General features: G+C 40.7%; 1 protein-coding gene across 9 annotated transcripts in view; it reads left to right on the plus strand.

Moving 5' to 3' along the window:
* Positions 1 to 8940, plus strand: part of Map2k4 (mitogen-activated protein kinase kinase 4) — a 94504-nt gene extending 85564 nt beyond the window's left edge. For all 9 annotated transcript variants that reach the window (XM_026780850.1, XM_005349861.2, XM_026780851.1 and 6 more), the window contains 4 exons: positions 433 to 510; positions 3096 to 3244; positions 5314 to 5359; positions 6399 to 8940. In XM_026780850.1, coding sequence (XP_026636651.1) covers positions 433 to 510; positions 3096 to 3244; positions 5314 to 5359; positions 6399 to 6512 — 387 coding nt within the window. In that variant the 3' untranslated portion in view covers positions 6513 to 8940. The remainder of the gene's footprint in view (positions 1 to 432; positions 511 to 3095; positions 3245 to 5313; positions 5360 to 6398) is intronic.
* Positions 8941 to 13488: the final 4548 nt, after the last annotated feature.

Here is a 13488-nt window from a genome sequence, read left to right on the forward strand (position 1 = left end):
CCTGAAGGCCAGAAGAGGGCACCAGACCTCTTTACAGATGGTTGTGAGCCACCATGTGGTTGCTGGGAATTGAACTCAGGGCCTTTGGAAGAGCAGGCAATGCTCTTAACCACTGAGCCATCTCTCCAGCCCCTGGAGGCATTTTTTCAACTGAGGCTCCCTTCTCTTTGATGACTCTAGCTTGTGTTGAGTTGACATAAGACTAGCCAGCACAGTCTTTCTTACATAGTCTTTGAGTTCAGTGGAGTCTTTTGTTGGTTTGTTTGTTTCTAGCACAGTGGTGTTTTCCTGTTACTCCCAGCCTGGTTTGGGGCATGAATTCTTCTCGAAAGGTGCTGAGGTTTTTTGTCTCCCACTCCAGCTACTGCTTCCATTCACCTGCTTCTTTAGGGTTCACATAATAAATGACTTTGACTTCTCTTTGTTTTCCAGCCTGAAAGAATAGACCCAAGTGCATCACGACAAGGGTATGATGTTCGCTCTGATGTCTGGAGTTTGGGGATCACATTGGTATGTTTCTGTTGGCGCAACTTTGTCATAGTAATGTAACAATAAGAGATTTAAGAGGTAAAAATGTTGAAAAGGGATAATGAGAAACTTCATGATTTGTAACAAGCAGAAGCTCTTCATCTTTACCTAGAGACTATCTTGAAATTTTGGGTTAATTTTAAATGAATCTACCTTAGCTTGGAGTGCTTTGGCACAATACCACAAGTTAGTTATCTTAGTAAGACCAGGAATTTATTTCTTGCATTTCTGGAGACTTAGAAGTCCAAGGTCAAGGGTTTGATGTATTTGTTATAGCAAAAGAGGTAAAGAACATGACTGTCTAAGGTCTGCTTTGTACGTGCACTAATCCTGTTTGTGGGACACCAAGCACTCTGATGACCTAGTCACTTCTTCAAACCCTGTCTCATAAGATTGTCACCTTGGGTCTTGGCTTCTAATAAGAACTTTGAGGGGACATAGTCAAAGTCATACTTTTTTATGTCCTCATTTCTTCTCTAAAGTTTATTTTCTTATGTTTACTATCGATCCAGACCTTGGTAAGATTGTTGTTTATTTCTGCTTTTGAATAGCCTCTTGTAGCTTCTTCTACATTATCTGTGAAGTTTCTGTCCCATGTCAGTTCTGTGAGACAATGTAAAACGCCTCTTCTTACATTTTCCTCCCATTTTCAATTTGAGCCAAGACCCCTTAGTTCAGATTTAGAGCAATGAGCTTTTTGAAGCTCACCGGTCTTGTTTTTTAAAAATTTTAATTTTTTTCCTATAATCAGAATGACATGGCCTTGTTAGTTTTTGTGAGAACTGTTGACAGACTAATGGAGTCTCTCTTATAGAGGAGCTAACAGTTTGCCTCTGCGGGTCTATAGCTGTCTCCTCTTTTTCTTGTCATGAAACCAATTCACAGACTATAGGCAGACCTATTGCTCCCACTTAGGTGATTTTTTGCATGGAAAGTATACTTTAAATTCAGAAATACCTCTCTGAGCAAAAACAAAACAAAAAAACAGGCATAATGACCTGCATTTGCAATGCTAGAGCTGGGAGGCAGAGACAGGTGACTCCTTGGGTTTACTAGCCAGTCAGTCTAGCCTCTTTGGTGAATTCTTGGCCATAGAGAGACCCTATTTCAGAAAACCAGAATAGATGATGCCTGAGGAACAATCTGCAGAGTTATCCAGTACCCTCCATACACCTGTGTGTGAATGCACATACGCAAACATGTTCATGCGCACCTGATACATACAGACGCACGCATGTGTACCTGCACACAAACACACGCACGCACGCAAACAAAGCCTTGTGCAACTATGTACATATACCCAGAGCAAGTATACACTTCCTTACTAAAGAGAAATTTTGCTTTTGTTTTGTTTCATTGGAGAGGAGAGGTGGCAATTGTACCAAGGCCTTAGGCATAGTAGATGAGAGTTCTATCACTGAATTACACCCCATACCTGTGAAAAGTTTTAACAGAGAAACACCTGCTTTAGCAAAAGCTTTGTTTGGAAACAGTATTTCAGTCCTTAGAATCTTCTCATTGCTGATTCTCCTAGTATAATCTTAAAGAAAGTAGTCCCTCACCATAGAAGGCACAGACTTCTTGTCCAGCCTGTTCTCCAGAGCGAACCTAGGAAGGTTATTCCTTACAGTAAAGGTTGACCTTTCAAAGCATTTTCAGCTTTACTGAAGAGAAACTTCAGCCAAAGCTGTGATCATTTCCTCCCCGATGCAGGCGTGTGTGTTGGCCTTCTCACTTCCCTGTGCACCTGTGGAGACAGCAGTGAGCTGACAGCTGTTCTGAGGAGAAAGTGAAATTGGTTTTCTAAGAATGTTCACTCTCATGAAGCATTCTCTGTACAAGTTGGGAGCTTCAGCCTCATCTGTCAGTTTTTTGCCAAAGCACATAAAATGTGATTCGTGATGCATGTAGTAAATCAGCTTAATATCTTGGGAAAGTGCACAATTCCTTGGTTTTCAATGAATTTCAGAACAGAGCCAGGGAATGTTAGACAATGGTTGTTAGCAAACTTTTAGGACCACAGTACTGTTTTGGTGTGTATTGTATGCTAATGACATTGTTGTGTGCCCTTTATTGGGTCCTGAAGTCTGAATTGGTTTCTTCAGTAATTATAGTCTGACTGTGGTTGAACTATAGGATTTGCATACTGTTTTCTCTGAATTCAGACTGGATTTTCATTTGTTAAATGTTCTTTTTACTTTATAAAGGGATCTGGCCACTGTTGGTACTGAGAACTCCTATGCAAGTGACTACAAAATGTGAAACTGTTTGCTGTAGATGTCTAGACAGACCTCCCAGAGCCTTCCTACGATGAGGTTGGGCCTGCATTATGGAGGTGTTCAGAGTTTGGCATTCCCCTGTAGTCCAAGACTTGAGTTCAGTCGAGGCACACATATCTACATCATGTTCTTTACTTAGCCTCATGATCCAGGGATTCCTCCCTAACCTGACAGAGTTTGAGGGGGGCTTTAAAGAGTTTTGCTGGGTGTTTGGATTGGCATCACTCTTCCAGTAGCGAGTAGTAAATCATGCTTGGTGTCTTTCTGTTTCCTTTTTGTTCTCTTTAGTACGAGTTGGCCACAGGCCGATTTCCTTATCCAAAGTGGAATAGTGTGTTTGATCAGCTAACACAAGTGGTGAAAGGAGACCCTCCACAACTAAGTAATTCCGAAGAAAGGGAATTCTCCCCCAGTTTCATCAACTTTGTCAACTTGTGGTAAGTACTTTATTTGCTAATATTCAGACACATGTGGCAGAATAGTCCAGTCGGGCAACTTAATCTCAATTACATGGATGCTTTGTATTGGAAAAGAAGCCCTTTGTTACATTACCCCAGCTAGGACTATGGATTACTGCAGTGTGGAGATTCCAGCCAGCCTGAAGAGACATTGCCCTACATAGGTATTGGTGAAAAGCAGCTGTAGGTGGTGGTGAAGCAGCTGCCTCCAGATCACCAGTTCTTGGTATAAGTTACCAGGTTAAATGCCTAGATGAGACTAGTAATCTTATCATAATAAGATTATGCCAGGATCACCTGGATGTTTTTACTATTCAGTAACTCATGAGACCAGACTTTAAGGCTTGGATCTCTACTCTGATAAAACCTAGAGAATAGTGTGGGTATCAGTAGTAAGGTCAAGCCCAAAACTTAATTGGTTAAAATGTACATATTGGCTCTTTCTAATCCTATTCCAAAGGAGGCATGAACTCCATGCCTGTTAAATTGTCTACTGTGTCAGATCTTTTTATATGTACATGGCACCTGAGAATAAATGTATGTAGGGTTAGGGAGATGCCTCACTGGGTGAAGCACTTGCTTTGTGGATATGAGAACTGGAACTCTCTAATCCCCAGAACCCATTAAAAGCCATATGGGCAAGATGGCCTGCTTGTAGTGCCAGCACTTCTATGTGGAAACAGGACAAATTAGCTAACTGGACAACAGATTTAGTGAGCTCTGGATTCAGAGAGGGGTCTTTCCTCAATAAATGAAGTAAAGAATGATTGAGGAAGAAAAATGCCAATCTTTGCCCTCCACATACAAATTATGCACGTGTATCCACACACATGTGCATGCATACATATATGCAGAACACTAGCAAAGAATAAATGTATATAGACATAGTTGGTAGTGTTGTCTTCTGTTTTAAGTAGCATTTTTAGGTTAGCCTTTAAAAAGTTTGGTAATTGCTCATTTTATTCAGCATGATTTAAAGATGCCTTATTTACTCTTGAGCATGCGTTTGTTTTATAGGAATGCCATTTCTCTGTACCCAGTATTTTATAAAGCTTCTATTGCAGGGTCTAACACTGTCCTCTTTCTGAATAATGAGAAAACAATTGTTGACTAGAGTTTTCAAGTCTCTTTCATCTTCTCTGACCAAATTCTGCTGGTAGTGATCTTTCAAATGGCTCAAGAACTAGATAGAAGAAGAAAGCTTGTGGATGACAGTTGACACTGGTTCCCTCTCTTCACTGAAAAACAGTCTGTTGTTTACCAATTTGCACATATTATATGCACTTGTATAATTCCATAAACTTGGCCATTCTGTATATTCCATTTTAATGAATATTTGCTTTAAAGAATCTAATGTATATTACAGACTCTTTATTTTTAAAATTTTATTTTATGTGTTGTGTGCTGCCAACAGATATAGAGATCAGAGAACAACTTTTAGGAGTTTATTCTCACTTTTTGCCTTGCTTCATGAGGTGGGATCTCTTGTTTCTGCCACTGTGCTGTGTACTCCAGGCTGTCTGGTCCACAAACTGTCTCTGTCTCCCATTTCTTGGGAGTATAGGAATTACACATGGCAAGCTACTGTGCACATGGCTTTTTACTTGGGTTTTAGAGATTTGAATTTAAGGCATCAGGCTTTCAGGAAAGTTCTTTCCCCCACTTAGTCATTTCCCCAGCTCCACTTTGTTTTGATCCCTAGACCTCCTCTTTGGTTTTATTTTATATGTGCGTGTGGCAATTATGTTACATTTTCTCCTTGTTTTGTTTGCCTCTGTGCCACAGTAGGTAGCAATGGTGAATATGTATCCCATGTTTTTTGTTTCTTACGTATGTCAAAATCACTGTCTAGATTATTATATCTACAATTGAAGGATTTCTGTACTGTCCTCATAAGAGCTTAAAAAGCCTTATATAACCAGGCTGGCCTTGAACTTTCTATATGGCCAAAGATGACCTTGACCTGGTCCTGCTTTTCATCTGTAAAAAACAAAATATTTGGGTCAATGTGACTTCATCTTAACACCATTACTTTTATGTTATTTTAGCCTTACGAAGGACGAATCCAAAAGGCCAAAGTATAAAGAGCTTCTGGTGAGTATGGACCTGTAAGTTCATGGTTCAGTAAGCAGATGTGCCTCCAGGGAAAGGCTTGTCCTTGCAGAGTGTTTCAGACAACAGGCTTTAGACAGAGGAAACTTGGTGGCTACAATTTTTCTTATAATGTATTAATTCATTCCTCATAAAAAGAATTTGGAAAATTCTCCTAAAGCATATCATTGCATAGTCTTAAATGTATGTAACTCCTCTGTAAGAAAAATTAGTAGAAATTTTATTCATTATTTATTGCTGTCCCTCTGCTAATGTACATCATTCTGGCAATTCACATATCTTTGAGAAGGTCTCATGCATCTCATGATAAGCAGTCTCCTTTGTGTGGCTTTCCTCTGAGCAGAGAAGAGAGTATTGTCTGTGGTCCAGTGATATGGGAATGTTTTAAGAAAAGATTAGATTGCTTATCACGTTTAGGGCTTTCCAAGACTGTTAAGCCAGGTTGTGGTCAACCCAGCAATGACTGTAAAGATAATCCAAGTGCTATCACCAGAGAAATTAGAAATTGTTGTTTATAGTGACAAAAGAGGGGGGTTGGTGTAGTAGATTGTAGTCTATGCACTCTGGAGAGCACAGGGAAAGTATCTTTTGGCCTCTTTTTGAGTAGAAATTAGAAGGTTTGAAACTGAAAAACCCTTTGGAAGATCCTTGAGCTACCAATGGAGGATGGGGAGACTTGTTTTTCTCTGGTGTCCTAAGAGGCATGACTGAGATTCCTGTAGTTCTTGGCTCTCATATGGTGTAACTGCGTGCTGAGGAACCAAGAACTCCATTTTCTTCCTCAGTGAATACTTTCTATATGCAGGTAAATTTTGAGACTCACTGCCATGGTGGAGCCTCCAGATGGTAACCTAGTATGTCACATCTAGGGTGTTCATGTGATCACTGCCTCTTCTATGATATACTGAAACTGTATGTGGTTGGGAACTTGTAGTTCTGTGTTGTATAGAAACTGAGAAAGGTTGAGTTAGGGCTCTGATATAAATGTTTGATGCTTTTTTTCTGTTGAAATTTTTTGCAGAAACATCCCTTTATTTTGATGTATGAAGAACGTACTGTTGAGGTCGCATGCTATGTTTGTAAAATCCTGGATCAGATGCCAGCTACTCCCAGCTCTCCCATGTATGTCGACTGATACTGCTGCTACATCAGACTTTAGAAAAAAGGGCTGAGAAGAAGCAAGACGTAAAGAGTTTTCATCCTGTATCACAGTGTTTTTATTGCTCGCCCAGACACCATGTGCAATAAGATTGGTGTTCGTTTCCATCATGTCTGTATTCTTCTGTCACCTAGAATGTGCATCCCTGTAATACCTGACTGATCACAGTGTTAGTGCTGGTCAGAGACCTCATCCTGCTCTTTTGCGATGAACATATTCATGACGTGTGGAAGTCAGTACGATCAAGTTGTTGACTGTGATTAGATCACACCTTAAATTCATTTCTAGACTCAAAACCTGGAGACACAGCTACTGGAATGGTGTTTTGTCAGACTTCCAAAGCCTGGAAGGACACAGTAATGGATGTACTATGTCTGAACATAGAGACTTGGGCTTGAGTGAGAAGAGTTTGCACAGCCAGTGAGACACATTGCCTTCCGGAGCTAGGAGACAAAGGAGGGATTTCTTTTTTTTTCACCAAGTGCAATAGATTTCCTGATCTGATATTCTGTTGCTTTACAGTCACAGTTGATGTTTGGGAATTGATGTGCTCAGCCAGATTTCCTGTTCAAAATATCATGTTAAATTAGAATGAATCTATCTTTACCAAAAACCATGTTGCTTTCAGAGAGGTGAACATTAAAACACTGAGACGGGACAGAATGTGTTCTTTGTCCTTTTCCAGCCCTGCTCTTCACTGGAAAGGTACAGGAGTCTGCCACTTGTCATAGAAGGGTGCTGCCAACTTGTTGCCCTGCCTGCCACCAACTGCCAGAACTGAACAAAGGAAATAGTACCGAAGGCAAAGTTTACAGATGTTTTTGATTCTGTTATCTTCTCCAGAACAGTTTGTAGCAGCTATAGATTTTTCCCTTGGCCCCAAGCCTGGTACTTGAGCCATTGTAACTTACTAACAGGGAGAAGTAACTAGTAGCAATGTGCCTTGATGATTAGATGATTTCCTGAAGGCAGCAAAACACCAAATCACAATTCTTTGCTTCTTGCCATCATGGGCCAGGTCTTCAGTTTCTATTTCTTTTCCTTCCCCACAAACAAAAGTTGTTAGCACATGACTTTTGCTCAATCCAGTATTTCACTTGTTTCTTACATTTGGAACTCTGACATTACCAGGGATGCTACTTACCAAGGATTTGTAACCCTGAATCTCTCTTGTGTGCTCGAACGCTTGAAAAGCTGAGACAGCCAGGCTCAGTGGATGTGCTAGGTAAAAAGAGGCAATCTGTTAGAGAGGCACATTTGAGCAGAATGAAGGTCTGAAATGATAGCCTTTCAGATAGGCATGCCACCTGTTGGGGCCTCTACCAGTTCATTATCTCCCTTGGATGTGGATTTTACTCACCTCTGCCCCACAAGAAGGCAAAGTGTAAAGGAAGCCCCTTCATGTACTGCTTGTCTTCACTTACCCATTAGCCAGGCACTGAGCATCAGGCTCTGCATAGCAGTTAGTCAGCACTACAAGTTGGCCTGAGATACAGGTGATGCCCTTGCAGAATCAAGCACTGGTAGGTACTGCTATGTCTCCCAGAGTGGCACTCATAAATATTATAAAACAATACAGGGAGAATGGTGCTGTTCAAAGTTACATCCCTATTCATTGCAGAATTTAAAAATGGTTTATCTCTTGGTCTGCTTGCCTGTTCTCCCCATTTTCTACCCCTGAGCCCTTAACACTTAGATTCTCTGAGTTTCACTAGGAGACATTATTCTATGTCTTCCTTAAGTTGTACCAAGCCATCATCCTCCATTGCTCCCAGGACTCAAGAGGAATTTGTTTCTCTGCTGTCAACTTCCTGTCTGGCTCTGTATAGCCTCACTCTGCCATTATGCAAATGGAGATCAAAGCAATTCTGACTGTCCAGGAGCTATCTCACTTTCTGCTGTGTGGGTGACCACATAAAAAAGGCAATTTTAGTGTATTAATCATAGATTATTATAAACTATAAACTTAAGGGCAAGGAGTTTATTACAATGTATCTTTATTAAAACAAAAAGGGTGTATAGTGTTCACAAGCTGTGAAAATAGTGAAAGAACTGTACATTGTGAGCTCTGGTTATTTTTCTCTTGTACCATATGAAAGTATATAAAAATATCAAAAAAGCTGATGTGCAGGGATTTTGCCTTATTTGTCCGTAAAAATGTAGCTCAGTAACATAACTGCTTCTTGGAGCTTTGGAATATTTTATCCTGTATTCTTGTTTGAATCCTTCCTCTATTTAAGACATAGCCATGGAATCCACATGTTTATGGAATAGTCTACCATTTGCCTGCAGGTCAGTTGTAATAAATCTAGGATGTAATGATGACCTTGTAATTTGATTTTCTGCAGTCATACCCTGAAAAAGAAAGTCAAGAAAAGTGGCATTAAATTGTCTGTGCATTTCATATGGAGGGTAATTATCTCCTTCCAGAAGTTTCTGGTTCTTTTCTTTTTCCTCCTTTTTCTACTTGTTCCCTGACCACAGAGGTAACAGTGTGGCACAGCTTGCTTTTTTCAGCAGCTGTGGTGCAATCTTTCCAAGCTTGTGCTTGGTTGAGTATCTCGACCTACCTTGCTGCAGAATGCTGCAGGAAGCAGGTGCAGTTCTGCATGTGTCAAAATTGACAGGTGTTGCCAGCCAGGCTCCTGGTGCTGAGACTCCCAGGTGAGAAGTTAGTTGTATTCTCTCACTGCTTCCTGAGAAGAGAGCAGTGTAAAAAAGAGCTTTAGGGGTCGTTCCTGGGGAGCTTATGGGGAAAGGGGGTAATGAAGGTGAACAAAAAGCCAGAGGAGCCTGGAGATGGCTGAATTATTCTGTTATGCTAACACGGTGCCTACTTGATCATAGAGCTTAGCTCAGCTCTGCGTCCTGTCCTCCCTTCTCTGCTCCTCAGCTAAGATTCACATTCCACTTGAGCCCAGGGTGCCAGGAGGCACTCCATTGTGTTTGTTCATCTGATTCTGAGTACAGCCCACCAGAATCAGGTGGTAGGACAGTCGCCCATTGTGGGCAGGAGAAATAAAAGGGATTGGAGAAGTTCTAGCTTAGATAATAGTAGTGAACAGAGAGCTGAGAGACTCAAACCCAAGACTATAAAACAAATGTTAAAGCCACCACCTGGGGCAGGCAAGATGACTCAATAGGTAAAGGATCAAGCCATATGTATGACCTGCACTCAGCCTCCAGGACCCACATAGTAGAAAGGGAGAACCAACTCCTGCAAGTTGTCCTCTGACCTCCACGGGCATGCAGTGGCTGTACTACTAATAAAAATGCCACTACCTTTAAAGAAAGAAGTGTGCCATTGGTTGGAGGTCCCGTGCTTGAAAATCTCACGAGGACCTGCTCTGTTGTGGAAATGAGTTGAAGGTTCTGTGGGCTTAGTGGATTTGGTCATGCATATATAGGCAGGTGTGAGGTTACCTGAGAACTCTGGGTCCTTCTATTAAGTACAGCACTTATGGGTTCAGTGTAAGAAGTTTCCTTTCACTAGCATGGCGTACCAGCTGCAGAAGAGAACTTCAGGCTGTCCTTTGAGTTTAGGTTGATAAACTACCCAGCAGTGTAGCTACAACATTGAGAATGTAGACACTGACCGTGAGGGCATGTTTGGAGTCCTGGCTGCTCAGCTGGTTTGGAAGGCCTTGCAGTGGTTTGTCGCTAGTTCCTAGACAGTTACCTTTCTGATGTTTTGCATCAGACAAGGCAGCCATTGATGAACACAGTTAAGCTGTGTTTAAGTCTGAGGCAGCAATACCATCCTTCCTTGTCTACCTCAGAGTTGTGTTCACATTACATCGTTTGTAAGAACCAAAAAACTATAGGTCCTGCCCCACAGTTCTTATATATGTATAGGAATTTTACAGGCAGAAAGCTATTTACATTATGGTTGCTTTGACCATTTAATTGACAACTAAAAACAGCAGTGTCAGTGCCAAGCATGAGAACCTGAGCTTGACTCTTTAGATTCCATGTTAGAAAAGAGATTCAAGTGTAGCCACACACACCTGTATGTGGTATGCTGAAAGGGAGGAGATGGGAGGTGAATGAATGTGGAGAATAATTGAGGAAAACATCCTGTGTCAACCTTGGCAGCCTCCGTATGTGTGTGCACTTGGCATGCGCACACACACACAATAGCATAAATACATTTTTATATCTGAAAAAGTGTACAGTGTACCAGTGATCCTCATGTTATCAAGATCTGAGGTGTGCTGGACATGGTGGTACCATCACTGGGGAAGCTGAAGCAGTAGGATCTTAAGTTCAAGGTCAACAAAGAACCTGACACCAGGAAATGTGAGATAAGCCTTTCTAGGTACCCATTTACAGCCATTATTAAGCATGTCACATCTTGTTTATCTGTTCATTTTTTAATGTTTGTATTCCACCTTTTGTAACTGTTCACTTGCATATTCCTATGTGTGCATGTATTTTTAATTTCTCAAGATCTCTGAAGGCTCTGGGCCCTTTGCTTACTGATGTTTTGAATAGTTGCCAGACCTTTCCAAGGAACTGTATCATTGACTATTCCCACTTCAAGAGTTTGGTTGTCATAGTGCATATCTTTACACTTAGCCCATTTTCCACTTATTTAGATGACGTGAATGAAGAAGAGACCACTTCATACTTTATGCTTCTATTTGTGACATCCTGCTGTTCTGGCCGCTCTGCTGAGATCACGCTTTCCTCACGAGGACTCAGCACTCGTGCAGACAACCTTCCAGTCACAGGCATTTGGACTAACTTCCGGATCTTCTGCTCAGCCTCTCTGTCTTGACTGCCATTATTTTTCAGTATCTTTTGACTTTGCTGTTCTCCTTTTCAGGGTTCTTTATTCCTCAGTCAATTCCATACAGATGTTAGCATCAGCTTGACAGTTTCTGCAGAGGAGTCTGCTGAGGACCTCAGGTGTAGTTCTCCACTAGGGGATGAGCATGTGGGGATCGGTTTATCCCATAAAGCTTCGTCTTCCATTAATTGGAATGTTTTCCAGTTTCTTTAAATCTTTCATATCATTCTAAACAGTGTTTTGTACTTTCAATTTGTTGATTTATCTCTGCATATTTTTTGACGTTCTAATGAGCAGGATTGTTTTCTTGGCCTAAATTTCAAATACTGATTGTAAATCCATGGGTTATAACTCATTTTCCCATAGATCTTGTATCTGCCACCCTACTGAATTTGTTTTTCCTTACAGTTTTAAAGTAGATTCTATCAGGCTATCTGTGTACAAAATAATATTGCCTACAAATTACTTTTGATTCTCCCCATCTTTCTGATGTACTTTATTCTAACATAGCATTTAAATTTCTGTACTGATTTTTCACCGTGTAGATTTAGATTTTTTTTCATGTGGTACTCTTGGGTTTGGTGTATATATGCACATCATATGTAATCAACTTCAGGTTTGCACCAAATTCCAGTTAGTCCTAGAGATGTTACTTTGATATGTTTGTTTCCTTTTTTGCTAGGTAGTACACACAGAATCACACGCAGTCATGCATGCACCTTGCCCCCACACACGTACACATACACCTCCTAATGTTGGAAGTACTGGTTTGCCTGTTTCTTTTTAATAATGGGCTAGATTATTTTCATGAAATTTACTTCCTTTCCATCTGAAATCTCTTCTGTTTTCTGAAATCTTTACTATTTTTAAAATAATTAGTTTTTCTGTGGAGAGGGAGTACAAAACAAGATTATTACCAGGTATTTATATTACCAGGCCTCCATATAAATGTGATTTTTATGCAGAGAGCTGAATTTTGATGTTAATCTTTCCTCTGTCCCCTCCCTCACTTCTCCTTTTGCCTCTAATAATAGACTGATAGTTTTCAGTTTTGCATTTAAGTAGTTAAATTGCTTACAAATAATATTTTATTTCCTTCTTCCTTTAATCATCAGTTTAACCTAGACTGTCTCGTTACTCTGGCTGTGATTTCATACCACATTGATTAGAAGACTGATAATGGAGCCAAAGGAGCAAAAAGAGCTGTCTTCCCACATCCAGGAGCTGTTCTGTCACTGTTGGTTGACTCTGGAGCCTGAAGCAGGAAGCCATTTCTCCACTGTTGTGATACTGAAGGGGTCTTAGGGTCACTGTGATGTGATATCAGGTTTTTTGTGTCTTGGAGAAAGTATTGCTTTACTAATCATAAGAGTAAAACATGGAATGCTCTGGAATGTGCTCCACGGGATAGGATGGGAGTGGGATCCAGAAAGCATGTAGCTCAAAAACTGCAAGTTCTTTTCTAGGGTTCATTTTTAATGATCACAGGTGGAAGGAGGAGCCAGGAGTGGGTGGGTCCTGATCCTGATTGTCAGTTCTGTTTTAGATGCCTCATCATACACGAGTTGGAATTTTCCTGACAAGGCACTTCAGAGAAGTTTGGCCTTCACTGTGCTTGCCTCCTATACTGGTCTGAACTGGCCTTTCCTATATCTTCTACCAAGTAATACCTGACCGCAGATTACCCACAGGAGGAGAAATTATTTTGCAGGGTTAATGCCTTAGGTAACTGAGATATCTCAGTTTATCTACCTCAGTTGCAAGCCTGTTCCTGATGTGAGAGTCCCCTCTGTATGCTATGAATATGTTTTATTACCATTGGTTATTAAAGAAGCTGTTTTGGCCAATGACTTAGTAAAGTAAAGCCAGGAGGGAAATCAGAACAGATATAGAAAAAGTAGGCAGAGTCAGGAAGTTGCCATATAACTGCCAAGGAGAAAGATGCCAGAATGCCAGAACCTTACCCGGTAGTCCACACCCTGGTGGCAATACATAGATGAATAGAAATGGGTTAATTTAAGATGTAAGAGTTAGTTAATAAGAAACCTGAGCTAATAGACTAAACAGGGTTGTAATTAATATAGTTTCTGTGTCTGGGTAGCCAGGAAACAAATGAGCAGTCTCCACCTACATGTTCTCTCCACTGAAATGATTTTTTTT

Source organism: Microtus ochrogaster, chromosome 7 (assembly GCF_000317375.1).
Source record: "Microtus ochrogaster isolate Prairie Vole_2 chromosome 7, MicOch1.0, whole genome shotgun sequence".
NCBI classification, from domain to species: Eukaryota; Metazoa; Chordata; class Mammalia; order Rodentia; family Cricetidae; genus Microtus; species Microtus ochrogaster.